Source organism: Periplaneta americana, chromosome 9 (assembly GCF_040183065.1).
Source record: "Periplaneta americana isolate PAMFEO1 chromosome 9, P.americana_PAMFEO1_priV1, whole genome shotgun sequence".
NCBI classification, from domain to species: domain Eukaryota; kingdom Metazoa; phylum Arthropoda; class Insecta; order Blattodea; family Blattidae; genus Periplaneta; species Periplaneta americana.
Window position 1 is genome coordinate 155991346 of NC_091125.1, and position 17775 is coordinate 156009120.

The window sequence follows — 17775 nt, forward strand, 5'->3', positions numbered from 1 at the left end:
AATATTTGTGTTTCATGGAAATTGAAAGGTATTCAAAGAGTTTTATAGTGCCCTAAAATGCCCTAAAACGGTTATTAGAGCCTAATTTGTTAATATTCGCCTAAAAATGCCTAACTCACTGTAAAGTTTCGCATTTTACTCTTACTTTTTATAATTTATACATGCATTCACTGCGAAATTTAAGGCATTTAAAAAGTGGAAAGTTTGCTTCACACCGGCCATGAAACCATTGATAAAGGAAACAAAATGTTTTGAATCTCACGACACTCGCAATAGATTTCACCGAATTTAACATGTTTGGAGGCATAAATGCCGACAAACAACCAACCTTAGTTTTGAAGCAGGCAACAATCACAACATGTGCTGCTACCGATTCAGAGATATGCTATACTATAAAAATGACTGTTTTTGGTCTGAAACCGATTAGCTGTACTGCCCTTCAGAGTGTCATAAAATCACAATTTTTGGAGAAAGAGTGTTTTTGAAATATATCTATGAAAAGTCGTAAAACTGCGAATTAGTAGGGTAAACCGTTACAAAATATTTAAAAGAATGGCCCTCCTAGTGTTAACACTACCAGGAAATGCAACAATAAGTGGAACTTTGTATTTTTGTCCAATTGAATCTCAATAACAACGGTTCATTTGAATGCTCGTTAACAGTTGCTCTTTCCCTCACCTTATTTGTGTTGAGAAGTTTTGAGCAGTAGGACGTTTTCCTGTGAAGTTTAACGCGATAATGCCGAAAAATATAAGTGCAAAATCTACATTGATCTGGCAATGGCTAACAGAATATTCAGAATTCACTTATGATGGAAAAATAATATTCTGCAAGATTTGTAGCAAACAGGTATGTAACAATAGTTGAAATATATAAATTCTATTAATTTTAATGAGTAGGCCTATAATATTTATACATTGACTGAGCTATCCTGAGGTATAATTCTTTTTAAAACCACTACACTTTAACCTTTTAAATTGCGATAGTTAAAGTATTTGCAGGTCATTAAAATTTTGATTGTTCGAACCCACTAACTTTGTGATAGAAATACGGCAATACAACAATTAGGATTTTATTTTAATTCAGTTTACTTTACATTTTTAGATTTCGCAAGAAAAGAAGTGCCACCTAAAGCAGCATGTGCAAGGAGCGGCTCATAAGGCTAAAGCTCAGCAGAAAAATCAACTGCAACAAACTTTACTAACACAGCCTACTTCATCCAATCTCAGCAGCAATTTCTATGCTGATTTAACCAGAGCGTTTGTTGCTGCTAACATTCCCTGGAATGCAATTGAAAATCCGGTTTTAAGACAGTTTTTACAAAAATACTGCAAACAAAATATCCCATCTTAGTCGACCCTAAGAAAAAATTACTTAGACAGAATATACAATGAAACTTTAGCTTCCATTCGGGAGGATATAGGTGATTCTTACATATGGGTCTCTGTGGATGAAACCTCAGATCCTATGAATAGGTATATAGCAAATATGGTAGTAGGAAAACTTAGTCCTGATGGACCTTCGATTCCACACCTCGTATGTGTTAAGGAACTTTCGAAAGTGAATAGCCAAGCCATTGCTTATTTTGTAAATAAAGGCCTACAGTCTTTATACTCAGGTAATATAGACGATTCTAAAGTTCTGTTGTTTTGTACTGATGCTGCCTCATACATGGTTGCTGCAGCTCCACTTCTTAAAACATTTTATCCTAACCTCACGCATGTAACCTGTGACATGTAACGCATGGCCTTTACAGGGTTTCTGAAACAATCCGGAATGAATTTCCTCTTGTCAATTCGTTTATTTCTAACACAAAAAAATGTTTTTGTAAAGCCCCATCCAGGATTTCAATATTCAGAGAGAACTTTCCAGATATCCCACTCCCACCTCAGCCGGTTGTTACACGATGGGGAACCTGGATTCAGTCAGTGGTGTATTATTCTAAGTATTTTAAAGAAGTGGTCACAGTTATTGATAAATTACCTGAAACTGATAGTGCAGCGTGTGTGAAAGCAGTGAAAGATTGTCTGAATGACTCACGAGTGAAAAACGATATTGCCTACATAACATCAAACTTTTCTTTCATACCTGCAAGCATTGAACAATTAGAACGTGAAAAACAATCTCTTTGTAGCCAAGTAGCAATAGTAAAGGAAGCTCAAGTGAACATACATTCTGCTTTGGGCGAAACTGAGAAAAAAGTTAAAAATAAGTGGGACAACGTATTAAATAAGAATGTAGGATTTTCATTGTTGGAAAAAGTATCAAGAGTGATATCGGGGGAAAGTGTAAATGTTCCAGTAAGTATTGATGTTTCAATTGTACCTAATTTAAAATTTGCGCCTCTCACATCAGTTTCGGTTGAAAGAAGTTTTTCTGCTTTCAAGATGATTCTCAGTGACAAAAGGCAAAGGTTAACTGTGGAGAATTTAGAAAAAATTCTGATGGTGTACTGTGCAGATAATTATAATAAAGTCTGAGCATGGAACTGAATTTCAATAACTTAAAATGAGTAATCTTGATATCAATAATCATTATTTCATTAGTTTCAATATATTAAATTTGTGCAGCTCTGTTTATAAATATAATATAGTATTCTTTTTTAATGTTTAAACATACTTTTTTGTGCGTATTTTAGTGTATAACTAAAATTTTCAGTGAAAGAAATAAGTATGATACCTTGATGTGCCTAAAATGCCTATTTTCATTAAAATAGAGCCTAATTTTACAAATTTTGAGCTTATTTTAGGCGCCTAAAACTGCAATTTTTAGTGCCTAAAAATCCGATGTCTACTCATAAGGTAACTAAGCTAGGAGATAATGGGGTAGGGTGGCCAGTTCCTTTCCCCTTCCCCTTGCTTACATCGCCAACTAGATAGATAGATAGATAGATATTTATTAGCCTTAGGAAATACAATGACTTCATGGCATCGTCAGAGTGAATACATAATAAATATGCGGTTACATACATGTTATTCCGACATACAAGATGTCTACAATAATATACAAATAATATACAATCAACACGTTCAGTAATGAAGTCAATTCTCCACAGTTTTCTTCAGACTTACTTGTACAAGGTTCTTGGTTTCCTTATCTTCTTGGGCAGTCTCACCCCAGACATGAATCAGATAGAAAAGAAGAGCAGTAAACACAAAAGGAGATACTAACTACTGTAAGCTAAATTTGGAGTGCTAAACTAAGATACTCATTGACAGTAAAAGGCATGTGGAAAAGTAAAATATGTTTCACTGACTTTTTAAATCTAGCATAGTTAAGGGCTTTAGTTTCAACAGGGAGTTTGTTGTAAAGTCTTATCCCTGTATGTGATAAGCTATTGAGACTTTTGGATAACCTATGATGATTAAAATGTAAATTATTGCATGTTCTTGTGCTGTAGTTGTGATAATCAGAGTTTATTTTAAAACTATCATAATTTTGGTGGATGAAACAGACTGTTTCAAGAATGTAAATACAAGGTAGGGGCAAAATATCAAACTCTTTGAATATTTTTTTACTATCCGAGCGAATAGGTACTTTCTTTATAATTTTCAATATTCTCTTTTGCAGTCTAAACACTTGTGCAAGTTTTGATGACGACCCCCAGATAATTATCCCATATGATAATACAGAGTGAACATAGCCAAAGTAAACCGCTCTAAGTAGTTCCTTGGGAGTTATATTGGTTAGGACACGGAAAGCATAACACAAACGACTTAGTTTATCAGTTAAGAATTGAATATGACTTTCCCACGTGAGGTTGGAATCAATCCATATCCCTAAAAATTTTGTACAATCGACGTCCTTTATTCCAGTATTATTAAGTAGTATTTCAATGGAGTCATGTAGTTGTTTCTGACTGAAATACATACAAACGGTTTTACTGACATTCAGTTTTAGTCTATTGCTAGCTAACCACTGTTCTAGTTGTCTTGAGGTTTCATTTATTTTCTCCTGTAAATTATTTTTATCAAGAGCATTGAAAACAATATTGGTGTCATCTGCAAAGAGAACGGTTTTAGCTTGTGTTATCCTTGAGGGAAGGTCGTTTATATACAGGAGAAATAGAATTGGGCCAAGTATGGAATCCTGGGGCACCCCGCTTTTCATGATAGCGGGATATGATTTCATTGAGCCTATTTCAACAAATTGTTGCCTTGCACTTAGGTAAGAAACAAACCAACTTTTAGCTAACCCCCTTATGCCAAACCATTGTAGTTTCTGGATCAGTATCATGTGGTCAACTGTGTCAAATGCTTTGCTAGCTACACTAATCAGATTTAAGATGTATACATATCGTCAAGTGAGATGTACTGCCTGATAATAGATGTACATATCAGCCAGAACTTCAATCAGAGATAACAAAATACGATATACATTTTAATTCAGAATATTATTGATCTAGCAATAATCATGTAATATACATCACTGTTATCACTCCACTACCAATACCACTGCCACTTTTAGCACCACTAGCACCACCTAGCATATCTTCACCATGATTAATATTAGTACCATTGCTACCACATCACTTTCAGCACCACATTAACACCTCCAACATCATCACTTTACTGCTACCCTTACCACCATCACCGCTACCACCACTGCCACCACCACCACCGCCACTGCCACCACCACTGCCACCACCACAACTGCCACCGCTGCCACTGCCACCACCACCACCAGTTACCATCTTTGTCATTATAGCTTAAATTGTATACAGAATGCATGTTTATTTATCTTCCTGAGACATAAAGAAGTGGTTTTCTATGACATTGATTATTCCTTAGTCGACAATTTTATATGCATTTGATGGTGAATGCATTATTTGAAGGAGACGTGGTTACACTTCGTTTCCTTACTCTGTAATTAAGGAAGCCAATACCCAAGCATAGGATGTTACCTGAATTGTCGTGAGAGAAATTCTTCCTCTAGAAAAGTGTGTGATCCACATGCCTGTCCTAAATACCACTGGAAATGCATGCATACTTTGACGAATTTTTTCCTCCCTTTAAAATCCACATTTGCCAAAAGTAACATTTTGTTTCTCCCCCCTCCTTCCTCCTTTTTCATTTTCTAGACCAGGGGTGAGGAAACTATGGCCCGTGGGCCAAGTCTGTTCAATCAGGCCTGCATGATAAATAGCTTTTCTTCAATTCTTTTTTTTTTGAAAATGTAAATTATGGGAATATTAGACAAAAGATAGCAAGAGGTGAAGTTATTGGTAAATTAAGGACGCATTAATTTCACCCATTATTGTTTGTCAAAAATAACACGTGGGGTGATCGATCCTTGCTCAGATAAAGACTTCATCCTTGCAGTATTGCTTGCATTCCAATCCTACGCGTGTCTCAGTTGTTGAGTTATATCGTGACATGAACTATTCCATCACAGAGTCAAATCAGCTTCTCTGTCAGTACACGACATCAAGTTCACTTGCTTGCATATAAACATCATCATATGTTCATGCTGTATTTTCTATTACAATATCTTATTTGCAAACAATGGCTAGTGCTTCTAAGAAACGAAAAGTTGTCATGGATCGAGTGTTCAAAGACGAGTGGTTGTTAAGGTGCATACACACTTAGCGAACAAACAATGAACGAATGATGAAGTGAAACTTCGTTGTTCGTTCGCTGTTTGGAGCAACATACAAATCATCAGCAAATGGTTAGAAAACTTTCACGTTCGCTGATTACCCGCAATAATGGCAGACGAAAATATAATTATAGCATGTGCAGCCATTGTTATTATAGGCAGTTTAACAAAAAGAAAGTTAAAAAACAAAAGGCGATGGTGGCAGACACCACTCTACGAAAGTCGCAATCAATATAGAGGCACTGACTTGCTTCATGATTTACGTCAAATGGGATCGGGACAGTTTCACAACTTCTGTCACTTTTCGGAAACAGACTTCGAAATATTACTGTGCAAAGTAAGGCTAAAAATTTCCAAGAAAGACACAGGCTAGCGAGAAGCAATACCTATTCAGGAAAGGCTAGCATTAACACTTCGATATCTTGCTACAGGAGATTCGTATACAAGTTTAATATATTTATTCAAAGTGCCGAAATAGCTAATTACCAGGATTGTTCCAGAAGTATGTACTGATATAATTGAGGAACTGGAAGATTTTATTAAGGTATGACTGCAATAAGGGGAAAGTTTCAATATACGAATACCTCACTGACAATAATTATCTTAAAATACTAAAAAGAGAGATTTATCTGTGTTTGTCGAATGCGCATCATGCTTACGAAATGGCACTTTTCAGTGCCAATAATTTATTTTGTGCGCACAAGGTTGAAACTTTGTTTTTTCTGGGCGTGAATTTGTTTATACGCGAACCAAGTTGACTCGTACACTTCATCACTCCCCATTTCAGATCTTTTTATGGACTTCTGTCTTTCCCTCCGGAATGATGTCAGTAGGGACTCAAATTTCTTTTTGACTTCTGCTCCCTACAATAAACAACAAGTAGACTATGTATCCACTGAAAATAAATAAACAAAAATAATTTTCAAATTTTGCACATGTTTGACTTGCCTACATCTTTCCAATAGCTTCCGAGACATTATATTTTCTTACTTTATTATGGTAAGTAGGATACTTGGGATTCCATAAAGTTTCCTGCTCCCTATATGCATTAATAAGATTTATAACAGTGTCTTCCATCCACTCCAGTTTCGACATCCTGTTGGTGAAATTGAACTAAGCGGTGCGTTCTGCTACTAACTACAAACTAGTGGCAAATCCCGTCCACAACAAATACCAACTCCCTTTGATGTACCGACAAGCGACGGATCACTTCCGAAGGCAAACCAAACGATCGGTTTGCTTTTGCTGTGACGTACACACGTTCCAATTTCAATCAGTGAATGCATTTGTTTGTCGTTCGTTCGTTCATTGTTCGTGTGCTAAGTGTGTACGCAACTTTATATGCGGTTTTTTCAGAATTTAAAAATTAAATATATTGGTTTTTAGATGTACTGTATGTATGATTTTTATGCGTTATTGAGAAAATGTGTTTGACTTTAACTTAATCATCAGTTCATGACAATCTATTATGAGCGTTTTCAGACTTTACAAAATGGATATTGAAGAAAAATAAACGAATAAAAGCCTTTGGTCTACCAAAAAAATTTTATATGAACTTTGGTCCTCGTGTAAATAAGTCTTCCCACCCCTGTTGTAGACCCTTGGTTAGATGTAGAGGAATAATGCAGTTAAGGCAGCTGAAGTGCAATTGATGTATTGATCTCAATTTCCAGCTGCTCAAATACTGGTTTTAGGAAATATGGACCACGATATGATCATACCAGAATCAAGAGAGGCGCTAGACTTGGGATCAATTGCTCTTCCTGGTGACGAGGCCGTGGCATTGGAACTGGAGGCAGATCAGAAGCGATGTTGCAATAACAAAGCGAATGCAGCGCCAGATGTAACCCAGTCAGCAAGCCGAGTGGCTCCATCTGTTGTAATGAGGAAAGTTGAATTAAAAGACGAGCTATGGGCCCAGACTAGCTGCAAAGATGTGACTGAAGAACAGGAGCAGCTGACTGCGTCTACAGTGCCGTGTACCACATCTTCATCTGATGTCCCATCCCCTGCTGTAGGTCTCTCTACGATATCGAGGTCACGTGCCAAGAAAAGACATGACTGTATGTTCGATGGATGTGGCTTTTCTACTTGCTACCTGAAGGATTTGGTTCGGCATACAAGAAGACACACAGGTACACACAGGTCTGCCTTTGGTTTGTCGAATAGAAGGAAATTACATAGTAAATATATTAAGACTAGATGACGCAATGAGATCACTCTATTATTATTATTATTACTATTATTATTATTATTATTATTATTATTATTATTATTACAGTAGAACCCCGATTTTCCGTCACCCTATTAATCGATTTGTGGATTATCCGACTGTCTCTCGCTTTTTTTAAAATTCTTTTTGCTACAGAAACATATGAAGTACTACTTTACGTTATATTAGTACGTATTTTTTCTAGAGTGTGTTATTACATGCCTTTGCACTTACACAGTTTGGTTTATTCAACTTCTATATAAAATGTGCTCCACAATGTCAAATAAAAACGTGTTGTGGCTAAGTATCAACAAAAATACAAATAATTGAGCAGTTTGGAAAAAGAGAGATTGTGGTTCATCTCGCATCAGAATACGAGATTGGTGTTACAACTATGCGCGATTTGATAAAAAAAAAATCAAGGATAAAGTGTATAAAGTATGTAAATCTACAATATGAGATCTCTGCTATTGCCTTCTTTTTTTCTGACAGCCATTGCCCCTTGACAACCAGACTTTAATGAGTGAACTTCTGATCCACTATCTTGCATGTTAAACATAAGACCACAGAGAAAATTACGACAGTACAAGTATTATTCTCTTAATTTAGGAAAATATTTTTATGATACGGATTATCCGATTTTTTCGATTAACCGTTGAGTCGACCCCCTTCATTACCACGGGTAATAGAGGTTCTACTGTATTATTATTATCATTATTATCATCATTATTATCTTTATTATTATTATTATTATTATTATTATTATTGACACAATGATAATAATGAAAATAATAAAAATTACAATGATAATGGTACATATTTTAAAATATGAAAAAACTAGCTCTATACATTAAATAGATCAGATTCATTGCTGTGCAAGTTGGCAGTTTTAATGCATGTGGAGACAGGGGAAAGAATTCCTTCTGTAGAAAAGTTTGTGAGCTCTCCTACCTTTCTTAGGAACATGAAGGCTAACGTTATTTGTGAAAGAATCACAGGTTATTTACCTTTATGGACTTTGAATAAAAATAGAGGAATCAAGCTTTGGCATGGCACATCATTAGCCATAAGGCTAGAGCATCAGCTTCCCATGCTGGCAACCCGGGTTCGAATCCCAGCTGGTCCAACTGAAATATTTGATGGTGGTAGGTATTCCTGGCAGGTTCAGAAATTTCCATGTAAAATTAAAAAAAAAAAAATGTTACCTGAGGACTAGATGAGAGGCAGTACTCAACTTCTAATCACTAGATTGTGCACCAATATGCCTGGGTTTTATATATACAGGGTGTTTAAAAAATACGGGGCATAATTTCAGGTATGTATTTCCCACATGTAAACAATCAAAATAGTTCATTACAACATGTGTCCGGAAATGCTTTATTTCCGAGTTATGGCCTTCACAACATTGAAATTTTACCGGAACGTTTTTCTTTCCGCAGGTCGTTGCTGTCAAAGGAGACATTAAGAGGGCACTCTGACAGTTCATTCCGAGGCGAAGGTTACATTCAGTGTTGTGTAGGCGTTAGACTGTGCGACATGTATTCAAATCAAGAGCTGGCAGAGATACACTTCATGTACGGTAAGGTGGACAGCAATGCTGCGCTGGCTCGTCGTTTGTACCAGGAGAGGTACCCACAGCGACAATGTCCAGATCGGAAGACATTTGTACGTCTCCATTACCGTGTGTGTGAGTATGGAAAATTTAACTCTCCTGGTTTGGGAAGGGGACGACCAAGATCTACAACTGATCGATGGATAGGTAGAGGTGGCCCAATTGCTTGGCCTCCACGCTCACCTGATCTGAACCCTCTCGATTTTTACTTGTGAGGCCATTTAAAATCATTGGTTTATTCGTCTCTGGTGCCTGATTTGGAATCCCTTCGGAATCGAATTGTGGCATGTTCTGAGGACATACGCAATACTCCTGGAGTTTGGGATCGTGTTCGCAGGTCAATGAGACATCGATGTGAGGTCTGTATTCAAGCAGGAGGTGGACATTTTGAACATCTTCTGTAATGACAACGACCTGCGGAAAGAAAAACGTTCCGGTGAATTTCAATGTTGTGAAGGCCATAACTCGGAAATGAAGCATTTCCGGACACATGTTGTAATGAACTATTTTGATTGTCTACATGTGGGAAATACATACCTGAAATTATGCCCCGTATTTTTGAAACACTCTGTAAATATATATATATATATCTCCCCCTCCCTCACTCTCTCTCTCCATATTATTTTATTTTAATCATCGTCTTCTTTTTCTTCTTCCCTTATCTTACACCATCACTCTTATTCGTCATCATCTGTGATTTCATTACTTTCATATTCTTATTCCTTCTTTACTCGACTTTTCATTATTTGTAAGCTTATGAAGCATGAATCACTCACTTTTTCTCAATAATTGTTTGTCAAGATTTCCAGGATCTCTGGATAGTTTTTGTCAAGAAAGCAAAAAAGATTTCATAGGACTTGAAATGTTCTTCCAGGAGAACGTCCATTCCAATGTGACACATGTCAGCGGTCGTTTAGTCGAGATGACAAGTTACAAATGCATCTGCGGATACATTCTGGTGTCAAACCTCACCGTTGTGACCAGTGTGACTACGCGACAATAGACAGTGGCAGTCTGCGTAAACATATGCGAATCCACAATGATGAAAGGCCTTACAAGTAAGTGAAATTTTTAATAAATGTGCAGTATTCTGATTTAAAAAAATTATTAAATTGCATTTTGTTATTTTCAGTTTGCTTGTGGCTATGTTATTCAGTATTTTCCATGATCTGCAGGCCAAAGCATACCCTAGCCCCTTCTGGTGGCTTCTTAACAAAAGTATTTCCAGTGTGGTGGTTGGTGGGTGCTTTGTAATGCCTCTAGAAGCTCTCTAAGATTGTCCGTACTCTGTCAGTGTGGCAGTTGTTATGTCCACCACCAGGGCCATGCACGGAGTGGGGGGATAATTGCTTTGGGGGGCCCAGATCCTCGAAGGAGGCCCATGAGGGCAGTGTTGATAAAAATTATATCAAATTTCACTTAAAGTTAAAACAGTTAAGAGAACAGTGGCCTGCAATACTGCAAGAATGCCAAGCTATCTATGGAAGTATGGGAATCAAAATAGAAAATGAAACAAAAAAGGAAATGGAAAAGGAAGAAGTTTGCAGATAAAAATGATAATATTATGCGACCTTCTGAAAAATTCAAAGGCAAAGTATTTTATTTATATTTGACCATCTTCTTTTGGAAATAAAGGTATAAATTCAGTGGCGGCCGGTGAGGCATTCTGGTGGTGGTGCCATAAAAGAAAATAGGTTGTACGCAAATCACCCTAGTGAAAGTGATAATCACAGCTCACGTTTACATTATGTTAAATAAAACACATTAATTAAACCAACTATTTTACCAGGTGTGCAGTTAATAATGCATCTAGTAACAGTTACAATAACATTTCCGAAACTAATAACGAAATTTACAGATACAGATGATGCAAAACTTTCACAGTATTGTTAGTCAAATACAAATAACTTTTATAACTAGTAAAATTACTGGCAAAAACACACGAGATAAACAATGATATAGATAATAAATGAACATGTTTGCACTTTATTTAACAGGCTGATGATTCCAAAGCAGCAGCCTGAATAACACATGTTCATGTCCTGCACAGATCTCATGTATCATTAATAAAAGCATCAATACTAGCAACAGTGTAGTGATATTTAGTTGCCGCGAAATAAAACAAATATTACACAACATTTACAAATAGTGTTACATAATATGAAAAAAATATTTATCTTTCTAAAAAGAACCATGACTGACTATCTCTGCATTCAATATAGTTAAATGGATAATAATTTACACATTCCAAATCAAGTTGTGTGCATTAGTTTTGAATTGGCAACATTACATTAAGAAATGGCGCGGAACTTTAACTTGTGTTTTCGTGCAAGTCTGAGCTTGATGGTTCCCTGCCTAACGTCTCCAACAATCCTGCATCTAGCGAAATTTCTGCATTACTGCGTTCTAGCGGGCGGAATATTAACTACTGAGTCAAATTGAATTCGGCTCAGTGTCTGCCATAAAAACGCATATAAACTAGAATCAGTAGCCTTTTGTACAGCGTTATATGGACGTAGACAGTGCCACACCGAACTGGCTCCAACGTTCAGAGAAATGCTGCAGCAGTGTGTTCCAATCTGTGCGTGCGCTCATTCAGATGAAATACGAATAAAATGTGTATAAATAAATTATTACAACTGCTTTTTTTAAGGATGTTATTTTCTGTTTCTTTTATTGGTGGTGCCATGGTACACTGGCACTACCCCAAAAGCCGCCCCTGTATAAATCAATGAGACAGGTAACATACATACATTAATTTGATGTTACACCCTTTTTCGAGGGAGGTCTTCGATTATGGGACTGCTAATCCCTATATGTAGAATCTAATAATTGTAGTATCTTTTCTTACTTTGTTCTTTAGTGTTCTCTGTGTTGGAATCTGTTTATTTTTGGTCCATATTTTTCTCCTCTTCGTATGATACACAGCATCCAAGGTAGGCCTAATTGAAACAACTGACCTACTCTATTATATCTCTTCTAGAAACTCTCGCAGAATGCTGCCAGAGATCCATGTCTATTGAAAGTAATTTTCATTTTTTTCTTAATTTTAACATCCATGCTTCTTTTCCACATGTTATTGTTCTTATAATTGTATTATGAATTATAGTTTTCGTTTTAAAATTCCATTTTAATTAAACAAAATATCATTAACTTTGATATTGTTGTCCTGCTTTTATTTATCCTCATACGTATTCGAACTTCAGCTCCCATCATTACTAAATTTTGTTCCCAAATATGTGTGTCCATCACACTTTTTCATATTTCTATATCCATCTTCCAAAACTAAATCTTTTGTTTCATCTCCGATTGCTAGAGAGAATATCATCGAAATGATAGCCGTCCAAATCTTAGATTTAAAATATCGGCATCATAATCAATTCAAATGAACAAAAAAGAAAATGTAAATTAATGTTAAAAAAAATACATAATGAAAATTTAAAAAAGAATATTCTGCGACAAGATTTGGTAGCTATCAAAACGATAAAAATTTATTGAAAATAAATACATTGAATATTATAAAGATGAATAGAGATGGTGATTGATGATGTTCAATGAAGATTTTAAAATGGTTGATGCAATTGTCTCAAGAGTCTTTTCAGGAACCTTTAATTTTCTGAGGATCTCCAATGTAAATTTGGGAATTGTTCCTCGCGCACCAAACCTAGTCCAATGACATTCCAATCTTGAATATTATATTTATGACAGATCATCACAGCATGGAAGGTAAATAGCGCGTTTCTCTTCATGTACCTGCTTTGGTTGATCTTCATTAATTTCGAACCTTACAGTGGGGTCAAGAATGAGACCAGTTTTTTGTCTCGGTCAATTATTATGATGTCAGCACGCCGTGTAGATCCTTCTGTAGGAAGACATTGAACTTCCTCATATACTTCGTATTCACCATGTTCCCTTAATCTGTTAGCAATTATTGAGCGGTATATATTTAATTTTTTCCATATTCATCTTCTCATATTCTTTCATTAGTTTTGTTGCCATATAGCCTACTCTAAATCGTCATAGTCTTCTATCATCAATAATAGATCTTTAGCAAATAATGAACAAGCTGTATCTGCTCCTACTGTTATTTCCATATTTGAACAATTTTTTTCTCTCATTTTTTTAAGACCTTCTGAAGAATATTTTAAATAATGCATTTGATAAACAATAGTCTTGCCATAAATGGCTTCTCTTCCTTATACACTTTCGTCCCTTCTTATTTGTTCTCTTCGCATCAATGAAATGCTTTCACTGATTCCTGTCTGTGGTCCATCTTTCTACCTCTATGTTTTTCTCATATTTATGGCCACTTTGTTAACTAGTGTAATGTTTACAAATTTCAAATTTTCATAGTTGATCACTGGCTGCAGTGTTTACATATTGTTAAAAATGTTTTAATCCACTTTCACAGGTGCCAAATTTGCCCGTACAGATCTCGGGATTCTTCTCAGCTTACAGTTCACTTAAGGACGCATACAGGTACTAAAAATGTTATTGAATTTAATACATTTAGGAATTATTCATACTTTATCAACATTAATGGGAGACTTGTTTTGTTTTCAGGTGATAATCCATTCGTATGTCCATATGAATCATGTTCCTCAGCATTCAAAACAAGTTCAGACCTCAAGAGACATGCCCGAATGCACACTGGAGAGAAACCTTTCGCCTGCGAATTCTGTGATTATAAATGTGCCATAAAATGTGAGTAAATATTTCTTCTTCTTGTTCTTTCGACATGTTTTAAGACTTTGGTGCTGACGTTAAATGTACCTATAAAATTTGCTTATACTTCGACAGAAGAAGAACAATTATAAAATAATGTGAGCATAATATTTCATAATAGTAATTTATGCTACAAGAGAGTAAAGTAGAATTTTTATTCACGAGTGGAATATTTAGCGCCTCAGGCACAAGCAGAGTGTGATAATTTCCACGAGTGCATGAAATCTGTTTACTTTCATGTGGGATACAATATTTTATCCAATACAGCGTTATAAATCATTACCATTTCATAAATAAATATTACAGATATTAATTTAATATGCAATATGTTGTTGTTTTCTAATGCCAGGTATTTGACAATAAAGTCATTTGACCTCTTGCACTCCAATATTTTTCAAAGATATTATCATGACCAGCCACTGAAGCACAGATTTTGAGGTGTTCCGAATCCATTTCTTGGTTTGAGTTTCACAATGGGCAGTTAGGGGACTGATATATTCCAATTCTATGCAGGTGTTTGGCCAAACAATCATGGCCTGTTGCCAATTTAAATGCAGCTACAGACGATTTTCGTGGTAAATCGGGAATTAACTGTGGATTTTGATGCAGAGAGTTCCATTTTTTCCCTTGGGATTGAGTTATCAAATTTTGTTTGTTGAAGTCTAAGTATGTAGATTTAATAAATCTCTTCACAGAATAATACGTAGATTTAGTAACAGGTCTGTAAGTAGCAGTGCTGCCCTTCTTTGCTAAAGCATCCGCATTCTCGTTTCCCAGGATTCCACAATGGGATGGTATCCATTGGAATACAATGCAATATGAAAAGTCTGAAATCCCATAAGGGCAACAGCCTTCTGTAATAGTGTAGGGTGAGCAGAATTTTCCATCTTTTCAAAGGATAAATTTCCAATTTTTATATTTCCATTTCGTACTATGTTCTGGTCACGAGACATAATTATATACTTTGTCTTTTCGGGATTTACTTCCAAACCTATCTCTTTACTTGCTTCAAGTAAAATTCTCATCTTTTCCCTAATAATTAGTGGATTTTCTCCTAACATATTTACGTCATCCGCATAGACAAGGAGCTGATGTAACCCATTCAATTCCAAACCCTCTCTGCTATCCTGGACTTTCTTAATGGCATATTGTAGAGCAAAGTTAAAAAGTAAAGGTGATAATGCATCTGCTTGCTTTAGTCTGCAATGAATTGGAAAAGCATCCGACAGAAACTGACCTATACGGACTCTGCTGTACGTTTCACTGAGACACATTTTAATTAATCGAACTAGTTTCTTGGGAATACCAAATTCAATAAGAATATCATATAAAACTTGACGAATATTTGTTCAGTAATGCGTTTTGCTTTGAAGAAATACTTACAAACGTTATAATGCAAGGAAGTTTACAGAACAGTTTTTTAAGTCTGTGAGAATGCGGAGTTTCTTGCTTGTCATTGTATTGCTGATATATATTTTTTTCTTTCAGCTAATCTTCGAGTGCATTTGCGACTTAATCACACAGAAGTGAAGTCAATTCCATGCAACAGCTGCAGTCATGTATCCACTTCGAAACGGGCAGCTAAGGAGCATGAAAAGATACATGCAGGTCAGTTGTGTCTGTTACAAACACTACTTCCCACTGAGAATCTTCATCTAGTCTGTGAGTTCGATTACAGTCATCGTCATACTTGTAATGGTTACCAAGCTTGCCATTGAATTTGAGGACCTCGGATTCAAACATGAAGAAAATATTTCATTCTGGTAGCTTCATAAACACTGAAATATTCTCCACATTACTTGTAAGTCAGGACAGAGCCAACATAATATGCAGCATGTAACCAAATGGATTCTAGTCATTTTGTTCTTCTATTGAAGGTATAGAGTAAAATAATAAATTTCGTTCTGAGATTTATGGGTTCTTGCTAGGAGGATTGTTTAATGTGTTGGTGTGCTTTCAGATGAGGTGCTGAAGTGTGGAGTCTGCGCGTACACCTGCATCAGCACCACCAGCATGAAGAGCCATCTGAGGATCCACACTCAGGACAAGCCTTTCGCGTGCAAGCATTGTCCATACACATGTAGACAGCAAGGTGAGCAGACATGTCCTATATTCTTGGCTACTGTATCTCACTTGTGACTATGAAAGAGTCCATGAGGCTGTGTATCATTCTCAGCATTGGGATGGGTAACCTTGCTTTCTTGTACCCGTACCATTCAAATTATGATGGCTCAGTTGATGTCATTATTCAAGACAACTGTTAATAATATTAAATATTAGTCATATGATTTTTCATTTGTGTAATAATACATACAAGACGAAGAAAACATTTCATGAAATTATAATAAATTCCATTTCAGTTGATTGTTATTATTCTTGAAAGGCAGATGTTTATATTATTAAATATTAGTCGTATGATTTTTTATTTGTGCAGTAATGCATATGGAACAAGAATAAACAAGACGAAGAAAACATTTCATGAAGTTATAATAAATTACTTTTTAGTTGATTGTTATTATTCTTGAAAGGCAGATGTTTATATTATTAAACTAGCTGTACCCGTGCGGTCTGCTGCACTTATTAGAAATAAATATAAAGTAATTACATAATTAAAATAGAACATTGGGTCCAGGGAACATTCGTGTTTGATAGAAGAATAAATCGTTCAATATGCTACTTAATTTAAATTTTATTTTAATAATTAAAATGCTATCATTTTTGTCCAGAGACCACTCATTTGGTGCAAATATAATTCGTTTAACATTTTTCTACATTAGTCTTGAATGCATCCTTTAATAAATCACTCCAAATTAATAGAGTTGATTGTGTACGAAGATCATTTTTATGTTAACCTTACTGTGCATCTTTTTTTTTTTTTTTTGTTAAGTTCATTTTATTCACGCCTTAACATCTGTAGTCATGTCGCATGTTTAGAATGTGTGAGTATATCAGCAGTCCGTTTTTACTCTTGTTGGGTTCCTGTTTATATTGTGTGTTGTAGATGGCTTGTGTTCATGTAACTAACTGATTACAGACTTTGATTAATGTTTTTGGTATTGGTAATTGAGGCGGTGATGAATAATAGCATGTATCTTTCCAATCCGGCATTTGCCTTTATGACTAAGGGAAATCGAAAAATCTCAGTCATATTGGTCGGCCATGGGTTTTGAACCCAGGACCCCCGAATCCGTGTCTCAAATGCGACCGCCTGAGCCAACTCGCTCGGTTGTATATCATTGTTTATGCAAATAAAAAATGAGGTACCCTACATAAATATTATTTCAAGAAACACAGGAAACGAATATGGGTAAATTATGGGTGCAGGAATGCCATTTCATGACACCTTTTAAAATAACTCAACTCCAGTGATCTCTATGGTAAAATGAATGTATAAAATTCGAGTATTTTATGTGGACCAAATAAAGTTGCAATAATCAAGTTATACAATATTTCGACAGAATATCAAATTTTCTGTGCGTACAGATTTCTTTTTATCTTACCTCAGTCCTCATTTGTAGCATTACATCCATCTAGAGAAACTACAAATTTCAAATAGTGAAGGTTAATTAGCTTCTAAGATTACTTCATACAAACACACAAAATATTCTCTGTATATTAATATTGATAA

At 35.6% G+C, this 17775-nt stretch overlaps 2 protein-coding genes across 3 annotated transcripts in view; both read left to right on the plus strand.

Annotated features, from left to right (window-relative positions):
- LOC138706658 (intraflagellar transport protein 81 homolog) overlaps window positions 1-17775 on the plus strand; it is a 96777-nt gene that overhangs the window by 61241 nt on the left and 17761 nt on the right. The window lies entirely within an intron of this gene.
- The window catches only part of LOC138706657 (zinc finger protein 64-like), a 41527-nt gene that overhangs the window by 6543 nt on the left and 17209 nt on the right, over window positions 1-17775 (plus strand). The window contains exons 3-8 of one of the 2 annotated variants that reach the window (XM_069836202.1): window positions 7272-7733; window positions 10297-10480; window positions 13834-13901; window positions 13986-14126; window positions 15636-15755; window positions 16108-16239. In XM_069836202.1, coding sequence (XP_069692303.1) covers window positions 7272-7733; window positions 10297-10480; window positions 13834-13901; window positions 13986-14126; window positions 15636-15755; window positions 16108-16239 — 1107 coding nt within the window. The remainder of the gene's footprint in view (window positions 1-7271; window positions 7734-10296; window positions 10481-13833; window positions 13902-13985; window positions 14127-15635; window positions 15756-16107; window positions 16240-17775) is intronic. The other variant, XM_069836203.1, reaches the window with a different exon arrangement.